Below are 14,522 nucleotides of genomic sequence, written 5' to 3' on the forward strand. Positions count from 1 at the left end.
CTGACCATAATGTCCTCAAGGTTCACCCAGGTGTCGCATGTGCCAGGATTTCCTTCTTTGCTGAATAACATGCCAACGAAGGACAGGCCGCATCTTGCTTCCCCAGTCACCCCGATGGACACTGGATAGCGCCTACAGCTCTTGGCTCCTGTGAATAATGCTATGTTATCCTCCTGTCTCATCTTCTATTCCGCGGCTAACATTACAGGGGAAGGAATATACAAAGAGCTTCCTTCCATCTGCTTTCGAAAGAGCATTCTAGGAAGTGGAATAAACTCTCCATGCGATTATTCAATCAGCAGATATCTATTAATGCTTTCCACTTATCACAACATGAAGGCAATTACATACCCACATGTACCCATCTATGTATGGATATTAATACAATTCAGTGGGACTATAAATCAGTGGTAACTATAAAATTCTGTGAGCCTTTAAGTTTTTAAGCAAACAGACCAGAACTGCTACATGCAAATGAGTCTTTTCCAGACAGGCCGAGAGCTCTACGCTGATGGATCACGGAGAGCCCTCGAGGCCTGGCCGTAACTCCCCCGGAGGAGGAGATGTAGGAGAGGCCCCAGAGTCACACTTGGTCCGTAATAGAAATGTGTCAGTCAATCCCTACCACACTCAACCAGCTCGGCTCTTTGAATAACTCTTGGCTATTTCCAGGACAGAAAGCCTACACTCCAGGCATAAAGTTATCACCACCATATAAACGAAACAAGGACACACACACCACCAGATTTGAAGCCAATTTCAGAAAAGGTATTGACGGGCTCCAGGATCCTCACCCCTCTGCCAAAGAGGCTATCCCGAAAGAAAAAGCACTCACGTAGAGGGGTGGGATCTAGCATGTCCGTTATAAACTAATCACAGTGTTAGGGTGTTCTCACCATTCCGGTGCAGCAGCTTGTTACATAGTTACACACACACACACACACACACGCCCAGTAAAATGACAATTAAGAAGAGCAAGCCGCCTGATAGCAAAGAAACACTGTTTGGGGCTGAGGGGACTCGCATTTTCCCTATTTTACAAACGAACATCAGCCCTCATTAGTGAGTACGGGCCAATTGAGAATGTGATTAAATCTGATGAGATGAGATGGAGACATGTATCTCCTTTTAATGTACTAATACCTCCTCGATGCTTAGTCACACAACCAATGAACCACTGGATGGGAGGAGCTCAAGGTCAAAAGACTGCCCTGCAGCACCGGGCCCTTCCTCTCTGCCTCCTGCGTGGGCGCTGACATGCACCCCGGCAGGCGGAAGGTGCCCGCACAGTTGTTGGCTGCGCAATGAATATAAAAGAGGGTCTGACTCTTCGGATGAAAACTGTGAGGAGCATCATCGCCATGCCCCTGGGAGAGAAGACAGCGGAAACAGACGCGATCCATTTTCTCTTCCCGATTCGCCGTTGTCTCTTTTGAAAGCCACCTGCTTTGTCTGCTCTCACGGGAATGATGCAGACTCCTGTTTGCCTCGACCCAATCATGCAAATATCGCCGAGTTCTGATGAGATTTGATTGGGAAAAAATAAAGAGCTTATGCTTTTCATGTAAATGATAGGAAGGTAAGTGCAGAATATATATCTATATGTGTGTGTACTCAAAATTATGTGTAAAATTAGGATATTCAAAAAGAAGGCAGTTATAGTAGTTTACACATCCACAAATGTTAGTAGTACTTCGCTGTTATTCCACATTCAAACCTGGTGCCAAGCCTTTGGGCACAGAAATAAGAAAGGAAAACGACATTTCATTATCTCCTGACGCGGACTCACGTTCCATGGATTTAGGCAAGTGCCAGAGGGAGCAGATGGGCCTCTCACTGGGAACTCTAAGCCAACATGACAGGAGAAGGCAACGTTAGGGAGAAGGTAGCCCGGGCTGGAAAGTAGGCCTCTCCTCGAAGTGCCTTGGCCCGGAAACAGGAGAGCACAGGTGGGCTTTAAACCCGTTCAGTGGCATTTACTGTTTCTACAGTACGCAAAGCTGATCTGCCTGCCGGCGTGGCTCAGTGGTTGAGCATCAACCTAGGAACCAGGAGGTCACGGTTCAATTCCCCATCAGGGCACATGCCCGAGTTGCGGGCTGGATCCCCAGTAGAGGGAGTGCAGGAGGCAGCTGATCAGTGATTCTCTCTCATCACTGATGTTTCTATCTTTCTCTCCCTTTCTCTCTGAAATATATATATATAAATATATATATATATTTTCTGAATCTTGGGGACTGGGAGGAATATGAGCATAAGATTCAACCTAGACCTTCCATGAGAGCAGTTTTGCCAATACAGATGCTCGACCATCCATTGCATGCACATAAACAAGTAAAATGGAGAATCAGAAAATCTCAAATCTTTTTAAAATTTGGCTTTGGAGCTCATCCAATTTCCTGCAGCATCACCTTCCTTAGGATGCGTGATTGATGAGGTGCGGTAATGAAATGAATGCCTGTGCACTCACCACGCTCCCTAGCAGATGCCAACTGCGCCGCTTCCGCTCTGCCCCCCTCCCCCCGCTCCCCACCTCTGGAACTACCATTCCAGTTTTCCTCTCCCCATTCCCTGGCTTTTCTCTCATGCTTTTATCACATATAGAGCCTTATGCAATACTGCTCATTTTGCTGATTTCAGAAATTCATAAAAATAGTATCATTCTGTAAGTATTCTCCTCCAAAACACCTCCAATGGCAAGGGCGTCGTGTAATAAAGTCAGGCAGCATGTTCTGAGCACGCACCATGCATGGGTGGGACTGCACTGGGGTCTGGATGGGCAGTCAGCAAACACAAGTGGAACCAGAGTCTGAAGTGAACGGTGAGGGCACACAGTAGAGAACTGAATACGGCACAATTTGCCAGTTCAAATATTTCACCTTTTCTTTTACTTTTTATTTTTTTTAAAATATATTTTATTGATTTTTTTACAGAGAGGAAGGGAGAGGGATAGAGAGTTAGAAACATCGATGAGAGGGAAACATCGATTCAGCTGCCTCCTGCACACTCCCTACTGGAGAATGTGCCCGCAACCAAGGTACATGCCCTTGACCGGAATCGAACCTGGGACCCTTCAGTTCGCAGGCTGACGCTGTATCCACTGAGCCAACCCAGCCAGGACCAAATATCTCACCTTGTCATCCTTCCCCTAAGACGCACAGCGTGTGGTCACCGTGCACGCGGAACTGGCACACTGTTGTCCGGTGCCTTTCTCTCACGGAGGCTGGTCTCTCAGCCGGGGCCTGACCCTCTTCGTGCCGGATTCTTTGAATTCCACGCAGAGGCGTCTGGATGTTCTCATTATCCTCAGAATTTCGTGTCACAACGCATTAGAATTTCATAACAGCCAAAGCTCTCTGGGAGAAACCAGGAACTTTTCATGACGCGCCTCCTCAGCAAAGGACAGAAAAGCCCACGGGGCCCGTGTCACTGCCAGAATCGCTCCAAGAAGGGCAATGCTTTGAAAGTCAGTGGACAAATGTAAGTCAGAGGAGCATTCTGAGCCGTGAACTTGGCGCTCAGATATATAAGCATGGTCTCTGCCACAGCAGATTAGCACGATATGACCAGTGCTCACCCACGCCAGGACCCAGACCACGCGGAGAGCTCCTCCTCGTGTCCAGCTGAGATGCCCCTGCGTGGAGGGCGGCCATGCTGACACCCTGAGTGAGGACGATGGGCTCATTTTCCATCAGACACATGCCCAGCCAATCGGCGGGGAGCAGGGCACCCCCATAAAGGGGAAGACCTCTGATGAAATGCAGCATTAGGCACACTTTAACCAGAAGGAAACGGGAAGAAACTTACAGCTAAAAAGCGAGCTCTTCCAAGAGGCCCGAGTGGGGAAACTGGGTGTCCGCAAATGGCTACAAAAGTTCCAGCAGGACTTGGGGGGATGAGGGTTCAGGGGGATCTAGGGGACAATCTCCCAAACAAGCCCCTACTAAGGCGGAGCACTATATACACCGGAGGCTCCCCGAGTGTTCCATACAGCCTCTGTCTCCCCATCTCAGCCTAACTGGGGAGATGTGACATGAGAAAAATGATCAACAAGGGGGGGGGGGGCAGGTCACGCTTGTTTGGTGCTTACAGGCAACAGGCAGGCAGAGGACAGGCCCTGTGAACTGACAATTTGCATGAAAACTCTGAAATGCTGATGGCGACCGGTAGGCCCAGGTAGGGCCCGCTGGGCTTATAGGCCCACCTGAGAAAGGGGGACAGAGGGGAAAGGGAGAGGGCACTCGGGGCAGAGAAGGACAGGGACTGGGAGAAGCCTGCATGACCTGATCCATAAGGAAGGGACAGTTAGAGGACAGCAGCCCAAAAGCACAAGAGGACTGGCCCCCAGCTGGAGCCTTAGAGTGAAGGCCCTGGTGCTCAAAGCCACGCCCTAGCAGCACCCAAAACCAGCACCTGTCCGTTAAAACCCAAGCAGGAAAGGATTACCTAAAGGCAGGTTTCAGTCTGGTGATTTCCAGTCACTCTGCTGGCTAGAAGCATGCTGAAAAGCCTATCAGTGGACAGAGCAATATTTAAAATTTCATCCAGAACAACCCTTGTGTGGAAGAAGACTTACATTACTCAGCCTGAGGGAGAGGTTATGGATTCGACACTTTAAAGATCAGACCATTTTCTGCAATTATCATCATTAAACTGTACTCGCCACGCTTGCACACGTTTGGGCGTCTTCCTGGAACCTGCACAAATTAAAGAGCCCACACTGTCTTTTCCTGTGGGCTGGAAGCAAAGTGGTAACACTCGCCAGCCCCGCCTTGCTGTGTGAGTGGATGGGGCTGACTCACTTTGACATCACCCTCCAAGCAGGGGGCATGCCCTTTCCCACCCAGAAAAGCCGCAACACAGAGAAAGCGATTTCTCCAGGGCGAGGTGTTGGGTCTTCCACAAGCAGGAAGCCTTTGCTCATGGCAAGTGCCCTTTTGCCAACGACTAAAACCAACTCCAAAACGAATACGTCCAGACCAGTAGACTAAGTCCTCACCTGAAACCTGAGACTTCATACCTACAGCTCATTTATACACGGAAATGCGTGTCTCGTTCCAATAACAACATCTGTCTCATTGCAATAATCACATCGTCCAACTGTATCGCCAAAGCAACAGGTATAATCAATAAAGGGCCTTGAAATTTCCATCCCAGTTATAAACGCGGTTGGTGTAATGGGTCATTATTTCCATCCTGCATGATACAGTGAAGTGCGTGCCTGGACCCAGCGTGCACTGTTAGACAAGCAGGTTAAGAGTAAAAGGGATCACTGGCCATTTGGATGCTACACTAACATGAGCAAATCGTCCCCTCAGAAGCGTAGTGAATCAGAGTAGCCGCAGTTTCTCTGTCTGCCACATGATTCACACGCATCCTGAGAATCCAGCCTGGCAAGCGGGATGATGATGGTTAGAAAACAATGCGACTGCTTCTCACCGTCAGGCATGGGCGTTCCACTCTGCCGGAGAGAAAAGCCACTGCCCAAGACACAAGCTGGACGCCACCGCGTTGCCCACAGGAACATCTCCAGTTCAGACCCATCCATCTGAAAACGATTAAGAACTAGAAACCCATTAACAGAGCAAGGCTCGGTCCCCCACAGCCCCAGGGAGAAATCCTAATAACTCTTCCTGGATTATGCCAGACCCTCACACGAACGCAGAAGCCAAGTGTCTGGCGTGTCCTCCCGCTGCCTCTTCCTGGTGAACAGTTTTGTCCGCCCCCTGAGGTCCGGACAGGTACCTACAACCTGGACTCCCGCTGGCTCACCACTCCCAAGTGAGCCTGCAACACTCGCATCTCGAGTTCAGACTTAACGCGAGTGTTTTCCTCTGAGAGTGTTGCCTGTAGGGCAGCCCAGTGTTAACTTGCATCTTTCGAAGGAGCGCTGAGGAGGCTCCAACAACCAAGGGCTGACTCCGTCATCCATTCGCTCCATGACATGCAGCCGTCACTCATGCCCGGTGCCAGGACTGGGCGATGCCCTGCAGTCAATTCACCGTCACTCGTTGGGGGAGAGAGCTCAGCGCTTCACACTCAGGTTCGGGTCCCCCCTGCACGCCCTGGTCCCGGCCCCCCGCGGAGGTCCCCATGCCGGCGTCCAGGAAAGAACTGGAAGCCTGGGCTCCGGAGCTCCGCCCCGGGGGCAGGGGGTGGGGCAGGGCTCTCTCCCCAAAGCGGCTGGAACCTCAGCGCCCCCCTCCCCTCCCAGCTGCTGGGGGGCCGGGCGGGGTGGGGTGGGGTCCGAGGCGGCTGAGACCCCACCCCAGGCAGGTGACACCCTCGGTGGCCACCTCGCACCTGCCAGGTCGGCCCGTCCCCCGGAGAGGAGGCGGCATTAGGAAATTCGCTGGAGGGAAGCCGCCCCCACCCCGGCAGGAGGTCTCGCCCGCGCAGGGGCAGCGGCCCGGACCCACGGCCCCCGGTGAAGGAGCGGAAGGGGCTCTCCCCTCTGCCCAGCCTGCAGCCCGGCGGGGAGCTGGGCATCGCACCCCCTCCCCCGACCCCCAACCCCGCCCCCCCCCCCCCCCCCCGCACCTCTCTGCACCCGGACCTGCGCACAGGCACCGTCGAGTGTCCCGGCCACACACAGGCGAAGCGTCGGGGCACCCGAAACTTATGCTAGGAAGAGGGGGCGTCCTTAGAGGCCCCCGTCCCCGCTCCCCTGCGCCCAGCTGAAACCCGAGGGATCCCGAGGCTCGGCACGGAGCTCGGGAGCGGCGGGCCCAACTTTCCCGCAGCCACCGCGTGGAAGCGGGTGCCCGCCGCCGCCCCTGTCCCCACGCAGCCACCCGGACACCCCGCACCACCCTCCTCCCCGCACCCCCTCCGGCTCTGCGTGACGCCGACCCTCCCCGCAGCGAGGCGGCCCCGGGAGGGCGCTCCCTGGGGTGGTGACCGCGCGGCCCCGCCTCGGAGACCTGGGAGCACCTCTGGCTCCCGGCTCACCCGTCCCCACCCGCCGCCGCCGCCCGGACACCAAGCTGGGACCCCCTCTCTCTCCACCCGCCAGTCCGGGGTCTCCCTCGCTGGTCCGCGGGGGAAAGGACCTCGGAAACCTCAGGAGGCCGCCCCGGGAGCTCCCGCCGTGGAGCACCTGGGTCCCCGGGGTCCCGACCCCACGGGCGCCCCCGCGGGGGGGCCGTCCCCACGCCCCGCGGCTCCAGAGAGAGCGCCGGCGGCCGGCGGGCTCGGGGAGGGCGGCGGGGCAGAGCCGCGGCCGGGCGAGCGGGCGCTCCCTCCCGGACGGAAACTTTCTCCGGCGCCGAAGTTCGGGGGCCGCGGAGGCGGCAGAGGGTGGAGGGCTCCGGGCGCCCCGACTCCCCGCGCCGCCCTCCCCGGCGCCCGCGCCCGCCCGCACCCACCTGGCTGTAGAGCTCGCTGAGCGACATGGCCCGCGGCGGCCGAGCCGGGTCCGTGTCCCGCGGGGACCTCCTCGCGCCCGGCGCGGGCGGCTCGGCTCTCGGCGGCGGCTCAGTGCGCGGCCCGCCCGCCTGGCGCCATCTTCCTGGCGGGGAGTTGGTGCTCCGCGTCCCTTTCCCCGACCTGCCCGCCGGCTTCCTGGAGGCGCCGCGGCCGCAGCTCCCAGCCGCGACCTTTACTCCCGCGGCGGCGGCGGCGGGCGGGGGAGGAGCGGGCCGCTCCCCGCGCAGGTATGGGAGGCGGTGCGCGCGCGGGCGAGGGAGGAGGCGGCGGGCGTGGGAGCCGCGGCCCGGGCGCTGCCGCCGCCTGGCGCCCTGCAGGGCCGGGCCGGGCCGCCCTCCCGCCCCCCCGTCGCCGCGGGGTCGTCCGGGCCCGGGGCGGGGAGGGCGAGCGGCGGCGCGGGCCGCCCCCTGCTGGACGCGGGCGCCGCGGGACAGGTGCGCGCCGGTGCCGCACCTGCAGCCCTCGCCCCGTCCGCGCGGGCTGTGCGGGAGGCGGGGCGGGGACGCCGTGCAGCCGGGAGAAGGGGGGAAGCGGAGGGGGCCGAGGGGAATGGACGGAGGTGTCTGCATCGCGGATGTTTCACTGTTAACACCCAGCCCCGCCGGAGGAGGTGGCTCAGGGGGCTCGGCTCTGCGCGCCCAGAGTCCTCAGAGGTGGGGCTGTGTCACGCCTCCCCTTCCTTTGCGGTTCCCCGCAGCTTCCAGGTGGCTGCCCTCTCCCCGCTTCGAGGGCGTGTGCTTTCCTAGGAAGTCTGCACGCTCCTCCCCGCGCACACTCCCGCCCGCTCCCTCCCCAGCACCTGGGCTTTGCCGCCTCTGCCAGGCGCTGGCTGCCCACAGCAGCCTCACTCCTCTTCTGCTTCAGCGAAGGAGGCATCCAGCCCCGGACCGCAGCGCACAGCGTCCCACGCACCAAAGGGTCGCGGGGTGGATACCCAGTCCAGAGCAGAAGGCAGTGAGTCGATGTGTGTCTCTCTCACATAGATGCTTCCCCCTCTTCCCCCCTCTCCCCCACCTCTCCTCCTGGCCCCTTTCCTCTCTCTAAAAAAAAAAAAAAAAAATGGGAAAAATATTCTCTGCGACGATTAACAACAACAACAAAGAGTAGACATTTCAGCCAAAAAGGCAGATAAATAAATAAAAGAGTAGACCTGCCCTGGTCGGTTTGGCTCAGTGGATGAGCACCAGCCCTGGGACTGAAGCGCCGGGTTCAATGCCATAATGCCGGTCAAGGGCATTACCTCGTTTGCAGGCTCAATCCCTGGCCCTGGTTGGAGGCATGCAGGAGGCAACCAGTCACTGTGCCACTCACATCGATGGTTCTCTCTCTGTCCCCTCCTCTCTCTCTAAAAATCAGTGGGAAAATATCCTCGTGTGAGGATAAACAAAACAAAAAAATTTAAAAGAGTAGACATTTCAGCCCCAAAGGGAGCTGACTGGCAGGAGTTGGTGGAGGGGAGCAGGACATGTAGGAGAGGTGGCCTCTGTGCCTGAGGGAGGGACAGCTCCGAAGGTGGCTCCAGCCAGGGGGCCCATCTGCACCTGCTGGGGCGGCCCGCACCCTGGGAGGGGTCTTAAGCGCTTCCTACTCAAGACCTTCCCACCTGGCGTGCAGGGTCCCCATTTAACTCACCTGGGGAGCTAGAACCGTTCTAAGGAAGCCCCCACACACACACCTTCAGGGATTCTGATATATTGGCCAGCAGTGGCCCTGAGCACCTGAATGTTTTAAGGTCCATCATTCTAAAAGATTGTACTTCCAGGGTTGACAAAGGCAGTGACCAAATGCCGTTCTCCGTTCCCGGGCAACTTTTTGAAGTGATGGCTCGTACCAGCTGGCTGCTCTCACTCACACCCCATCCCTCCATAACTCACCGGCTCTCTACACTTTCCTGCACATTGGAGTCCCTTTTGCGAAAACAGATGCCTGGCTCCCACTCCCAGAAACTCTATCTGGGATGCTGCCTCAGCAAAGGGGTTCTTCAGAGGGATGAGGCGGCTCTAACGACAGCCACGGTTGAGAGCCAGCGCTTCCGTTCCTTCCTAGCTCAGCCTCTCCCTCTGAAGCATGGGGTGTAATGAACTCTCCCCATCGGGTTAAACCACTCCTGTCACTTTTCTCTTCATTCCCAGCTGGCCAACCACACCTTCTCCGAGTCCTCTGCCAGCTCTGCTTCCTCTTCATGGTCCCCGAATAGAACTGTGGCCCATTCCCAGAACTTATCCTTCTTATACACACCCCGTTTCACCTCCTACCACAAATCCAATTCCAAGCTTCCTTTCCAGTGGTTCTCAACCTTCTGGCCCTTTAAATACAGTTCCTCATGTTGTGACCCAACCATAAAATTATTTTCGTTGCTACTTCATAACTGTAATGTTGCTACTGTTATGAATCATAATGTAAATATCTGATATAGCCGAAACCGGTTTGGCTATAGAGCGTCGGCCTGCGGACTGAAGGGTCCCAGATTCGATTCTGGTCAAGGGCATATACCTTGGTTGCGGGCACATCCCCAGTAGGGGGTATGCAGGAGGCAGCTGGTCGATGTTTCTCTCTCATCAATGTTTCTAACTCTCTATCCCTCTCCCTTCCTCTCTGTAAAAAAATCAATAAAAATATATTTAAAATAAATAAATAAATAAATAAATATCTGATATGCAGGATGGTCTTAGGCGACCCCTGTGAAAGGGTCGTTCGACCACCAAAGGGGTCGCGACCCACAGATTGAGAACTGCTGCAGACCCACCATTGCACCTGTCAGACAGAGCAGCGCTAGCAATCCCCCTGGGACCCTGGCCCACCCCAAACTCATTTGCTTCCATCCTTTCTCCCCACCCCCAACTCATTCCAACTTTCTGGCTTCCACCAGACCTGCACAACTTAAGGACTCAGTTCATGCTGATGAAACGGAACCCCATCTCTAAGGAGAATACTACTCTCGGCCAGAGCTTGTAAATTTCTAATCCCACAATCAAATGTGCTCTTTCCCTCCTTTAAGTAATACCACCAAGGAAGCTTGCCAAGTGGTTCACTTCTGTGATCTCGTCTGAGCCTCAGAGCCACCCCATCCAGGAGGTTCCACCTGAGGAGTGGCGAGGGCCGGGGCACTCAACAGGGGAGACAGAAATGTCATAACTGTTTTCACATATTTGAAAATCTGTCATGTGAAGAGAGATTGGGCTGGTTCTGCTGGATGGAGGCCAGAGCCAGACCACAGGGAGGAAGTTTCAGGGTGATAGACGGACAACCAGGAGAGAGAAATAAGAACTGGTCACGAGAGGAGCAGGCATCTCATGAGAAGGGAGCCCGTTGCCCCTGGAGAAGTCAGAGGCTGGATTATCACTGTCCAGGATGGTGTAGATTCTACCACTGGGAGGGGAGGCTGCACCCCCATGGTTGTGCCCTGGTGGCTGCTCTCCGTGCGCCTGGCTCATGACACCAAAGCAAGTTGAGAGCTATTTTCACCGGTGCTGTATGCCATACGTGTAAGGCTAACGTCAGGGAACAAAGCCCCCTCTCAAAGCTGGCTCCCTGGAAGGTTTGCTGTTAAGTCCTTTACAACTCAGTCCGACTGTAAGTCCTGTGCGCCCTTTAGAAGGGGTTCGCTGGAAGCTGGACTTTAATCCTAAATGGAATTAAAGGCTTTGGTTCCCACTAGGCATCTGACTCTGCTGCAAAAGGACTGGATTCTTTTCTGGGGGAAGAGGGAGAAGGTATTTCTATGCTTCCCCAGAACCTCCAAAATCTGTTCATAGAAGCTGTTCACGAGGCCGAGGGCTATGGTATAAATAGCTGTGAGGATGCCCTCCTGCAGGATGAAATGACAAATCGATTGGGGAGCAGAGAAGGGAGGAGAGAAACGAGGTGGCCCGGGTCAGAGGACATGCAGCGCTAACAGCCTGCATGCCCACAGCCTGCACACCCCACTGAACGCATTCCGAGCCGCTAGTCCTCCTCGTTCTCACTTGCTCCCAGGTAATCGGCTACAGGACCCATTTCCAGAGGATGGCGGAGCCACGTATAGTTCATCCAAAGCCTCTTGCACCCTCTTCTGGACACTTTTCCCAGTAGCTGGTTTTATTTTTTGCTTTTTCTATCATTTTCAATATTTCATAATCCCCCAATCCTTCCAACAGGCCACTGTCCAACTGTCTCATTTTACAAATGAGAAAACTGAGGCTCAGGCCCTGGCCGGTAGCTCAGTTGGTTAGAACATTGTCCCAATACACCAAGGTTGTAGGTTCAATCCCCAGTCAGGTACATACAAGAATCAACCAATGAATGCATAGAAAAATGGGACAACAAATCAATGTTTCTCTCTCTCTCCCTCCCTTCCTCCTTCCTTTCCTCTCTCTCTAAAAAAAAAATCAATCAATAAATTTAAAAACTAATAATAAAACCGAGGTTCAGAGAGGGGCCAGAATCTGCCCAAGGCCACACAGCTGGTCCGTGGCCAAGAGCAGCCTGAACATTTCTGGGAAGAACTAGGAGGTTGATAGTGGTTCACAGGCCCTGCCTGAGGAGCAGAGAATTTCACTCGCAATCTCTCCCCACCCGCTTGCTCAGAAAGCATGCCCTTCACCCCATATCACCCATTAATAAAGCAAAATTGAACCAAGGTCTTGCTGTGGAGCCCAAGTTTCCACCAAATTCCCAGTGAGACCTCCTTGTGTCCTGAGGTAAAGAGAGAGGGAATCAGAGCCAGAGGTTGGTGTAAGGATGGACCTCAGAGCTTGCATTAATTAAATAACCTGTAAATTACAAGCTTTCCGTTTCCAAATCCTACCCATGCTTTAAGAACATGATTCTCAGTCTTGGCTACACATTGGAATCACCTGGGAATCACTCCCAAAAAACTGACCCCTGTGCCTCCTCCCAGAAGCTCCAATTTAATTGTTCTGGGGTGTGGTTTTTAAATACTTCCGGGTCATTCTAACGCAGAGCCACAGTCGAGAGCCTCTGCAAGTCCACACCGTGAGGCGGCTCTTCTCCAGGCCCACCCATTAGTAGCCACCTGCTGGCACCTCCGATCATATTCGAATCCCCAGCCTCGGCAGCTTTGGAGTGTGGGGAAGCATATCATTGAGGATTTTATTTTTATGCTCTAGCTAAAAGTTTATGGTCTCTTTCTATTTCAACATGTGTTACTCCATAAATTAGGCTGTGAAATTCTCACATGCGTAAGTCATCTTTTGACTCAAGCATCTTGTCGTTCCTGCTCAAGCTGGTCTTAAAGCTCAGGCCACCAGCAGTGAGTTGCAACGGTCCGGTTCCCGGCTCCCCACTCCTCTCCCCTCGGCACCACCATAGGCAGGCTCAGCCTCAGAGCTGCTACCAGTTTTAAGCCCACGTCTCTTAACTTTGTTCCAATATTCGCAGCGTTCCCACCTAGATGCTTGGACCTGCTTCTACTTTGCTTCCAGATTCCTGAGCTCTGATTACTCTCCTGTCAGGATTCCTGCTCCTCCCTGGGGGGTCTGCTTGGCTCTGGGTCAGTGGTTCTTAATCAGTGTCCCATGGCAGACTGAGGCAGCACTGTGAACTGTCACTCTTGGGCCACCAAATGCTCACTACAATGTAAAATTAAATGTTGTTCCGACAGAAGATACCCACTTCTATGAACCGCATGCCATGTGCTTTGAGAGGTAAGAAATGAGGTCCCCTGCTTGCCGGCACGTTCCAAGCTGGGCGTGTGGACAGCGCGATCAAGCCCTCCACCCGCATGCGGGGATCAGGGGCGGAGTGCGGGCCTGGGTGCTCTCACAGACACTGGAGACACCGCGCTGCTGCAGTAACGACCGTGTTGTGTCCACCGCCAACTTGTCTAGTGTTGTGTCTTTCCATCCTTTCAGATGTGTCAGCAAATATTCTGGCATTTCCAGTGTGACTTGAAACATACACTCTTTTCTATACAAAACACTTGAAGAAACCCACAGGGGTCAGGTTCATCCTCCATAACTGAGCCCGGATCCATCATCCAACCCCTTCTAGTCAGTAGCATGGACGGGGATCTTGCTGGCTGCTTGGCAATTATGATCAGACATCGAAATGCACAGTCCCTTCAACCCAGAGAGGCCACTGTAGGAACGGACTTTCCTGATGTACGAGTTCATTCGTTGCAGCACGATGAAATAACGGAAGACTGCAATCCGTCTGAATGTCCATCTACGGCAGTCTCCCGGTGGCACGGCGCCCCAAGGAGGTCTGTCCATGGAGCTCTCGGTCCAAACCTGAGTCATCGCAGTCTCTGAGACTAGTTTGCCAGAACATTTTCAGGCGAGGGCAGGGCATTGTATGCATGGGACTGAGAACAGGTGAGTTTGGGGTCAGAAAAGAGAGAACTGGCTTGGGGGTGTGGGGGAAGGTGGACAGCTGTGTCCTTGTGGAAGAAAGGACATGAGTGATGTGTCCAGAGGTGGGGTTATAAAGTGAGGTCCTGCCACTGGGTGCAGAACTGAGACAAGAGATGAATGTCATGATGGGGGGGGGGAGGCGGTGTCTGAAGGCAGAGCGGGAACTGCCGGAGAGCTTGATTTTGTAGTTTTTACTATGTAATGGGACTGGCACGGTGACTCCTCTGGCAGGAAAGGTAATTTCCCTGCCCAGTAATGGAAGAATCCCCCCAGTCCCTGACCATGGGGGCCTGCGTGCAGCACGTTGTTGGGAAAGCACATTCAATCTGGGTGATTTCCTCCCTTGCGTTTCTGCCTCACATCAATTTCCCCCGTTCTTGGCCCCAGACTTGGAATTTGATTTGCAGCATTTACCATGAGATGATTTGTTGTTTGGTGTAATTGCCCTAAATCTTGATCTGGCCCTATTCTCCCCGCCCCAGTTTTCTACAAATCACTGAGCTGCCTCCAGCTTCTCGCCCCCTGTCAGGTGCCAGACCTGGCTGCCTCCTGGGCTGCAGCGAGACTCTGCAGTCAGCCCTTTGGAAAAATTCACCACACTGTGCACTTTTCACATTTTACTGTATGAATGTTATACCTCAATCACAAAAAGGAAAAAAAAATCCCTGTCAAGTGCCCATGGCTATAATGAGGACCAAGTCAAACTAGAAATGCTTGTAAAATACTGAACACATCTGAATG

The 14,522-nt window shown here is 54.3% G+C and overlaps 1 protein-coding gene across 2 annotated transcripts in view; it reads right to left on the minus strand.

The window, feature by feature from the left end:
- Positions 1–7,604, minus strand: part of MYO5B (myosin VB) — a 196,325-nt gene extending 188,721 nt beyond the window's left edge. Inside the window, exon 1 of one of the 2 annotated variants that reach the window (XM_070421140.1) lies at positions 7,368–7,604. In XM_070421140.1, coding sequence (XP_070277241.1) covers positions 7,368–7,394 — 27 coding nt within the window. In that variant the 5' untranslated portion in view covers positions 7,395–7,604. The remainder of the gene's footprint in view (positions 1–7,367) is intronic. The other variant, XM_070421141.1, reaches the window with a different exon arrangement.
- Between the last annotated feature and the right edge of the window lie 6,918 nt (positions 7,605–14,522).

This window comes from Myotis yumanensis, unplaced genomic scaffold, assembly GCF_028538775.1.
Source record: "Myotis yumanensis isolate MYYU_CA2020_CCGP unplaced genomic scaffold, mMyoYum1.0.hap1 SCAF_7, whole genome shotgun sequence".
NCBI lineage: Eukaryota > Metazoa > Chordata > Mammalia > Chiroptera > Vespertilionidae > Myotis > Myotis yumanensis.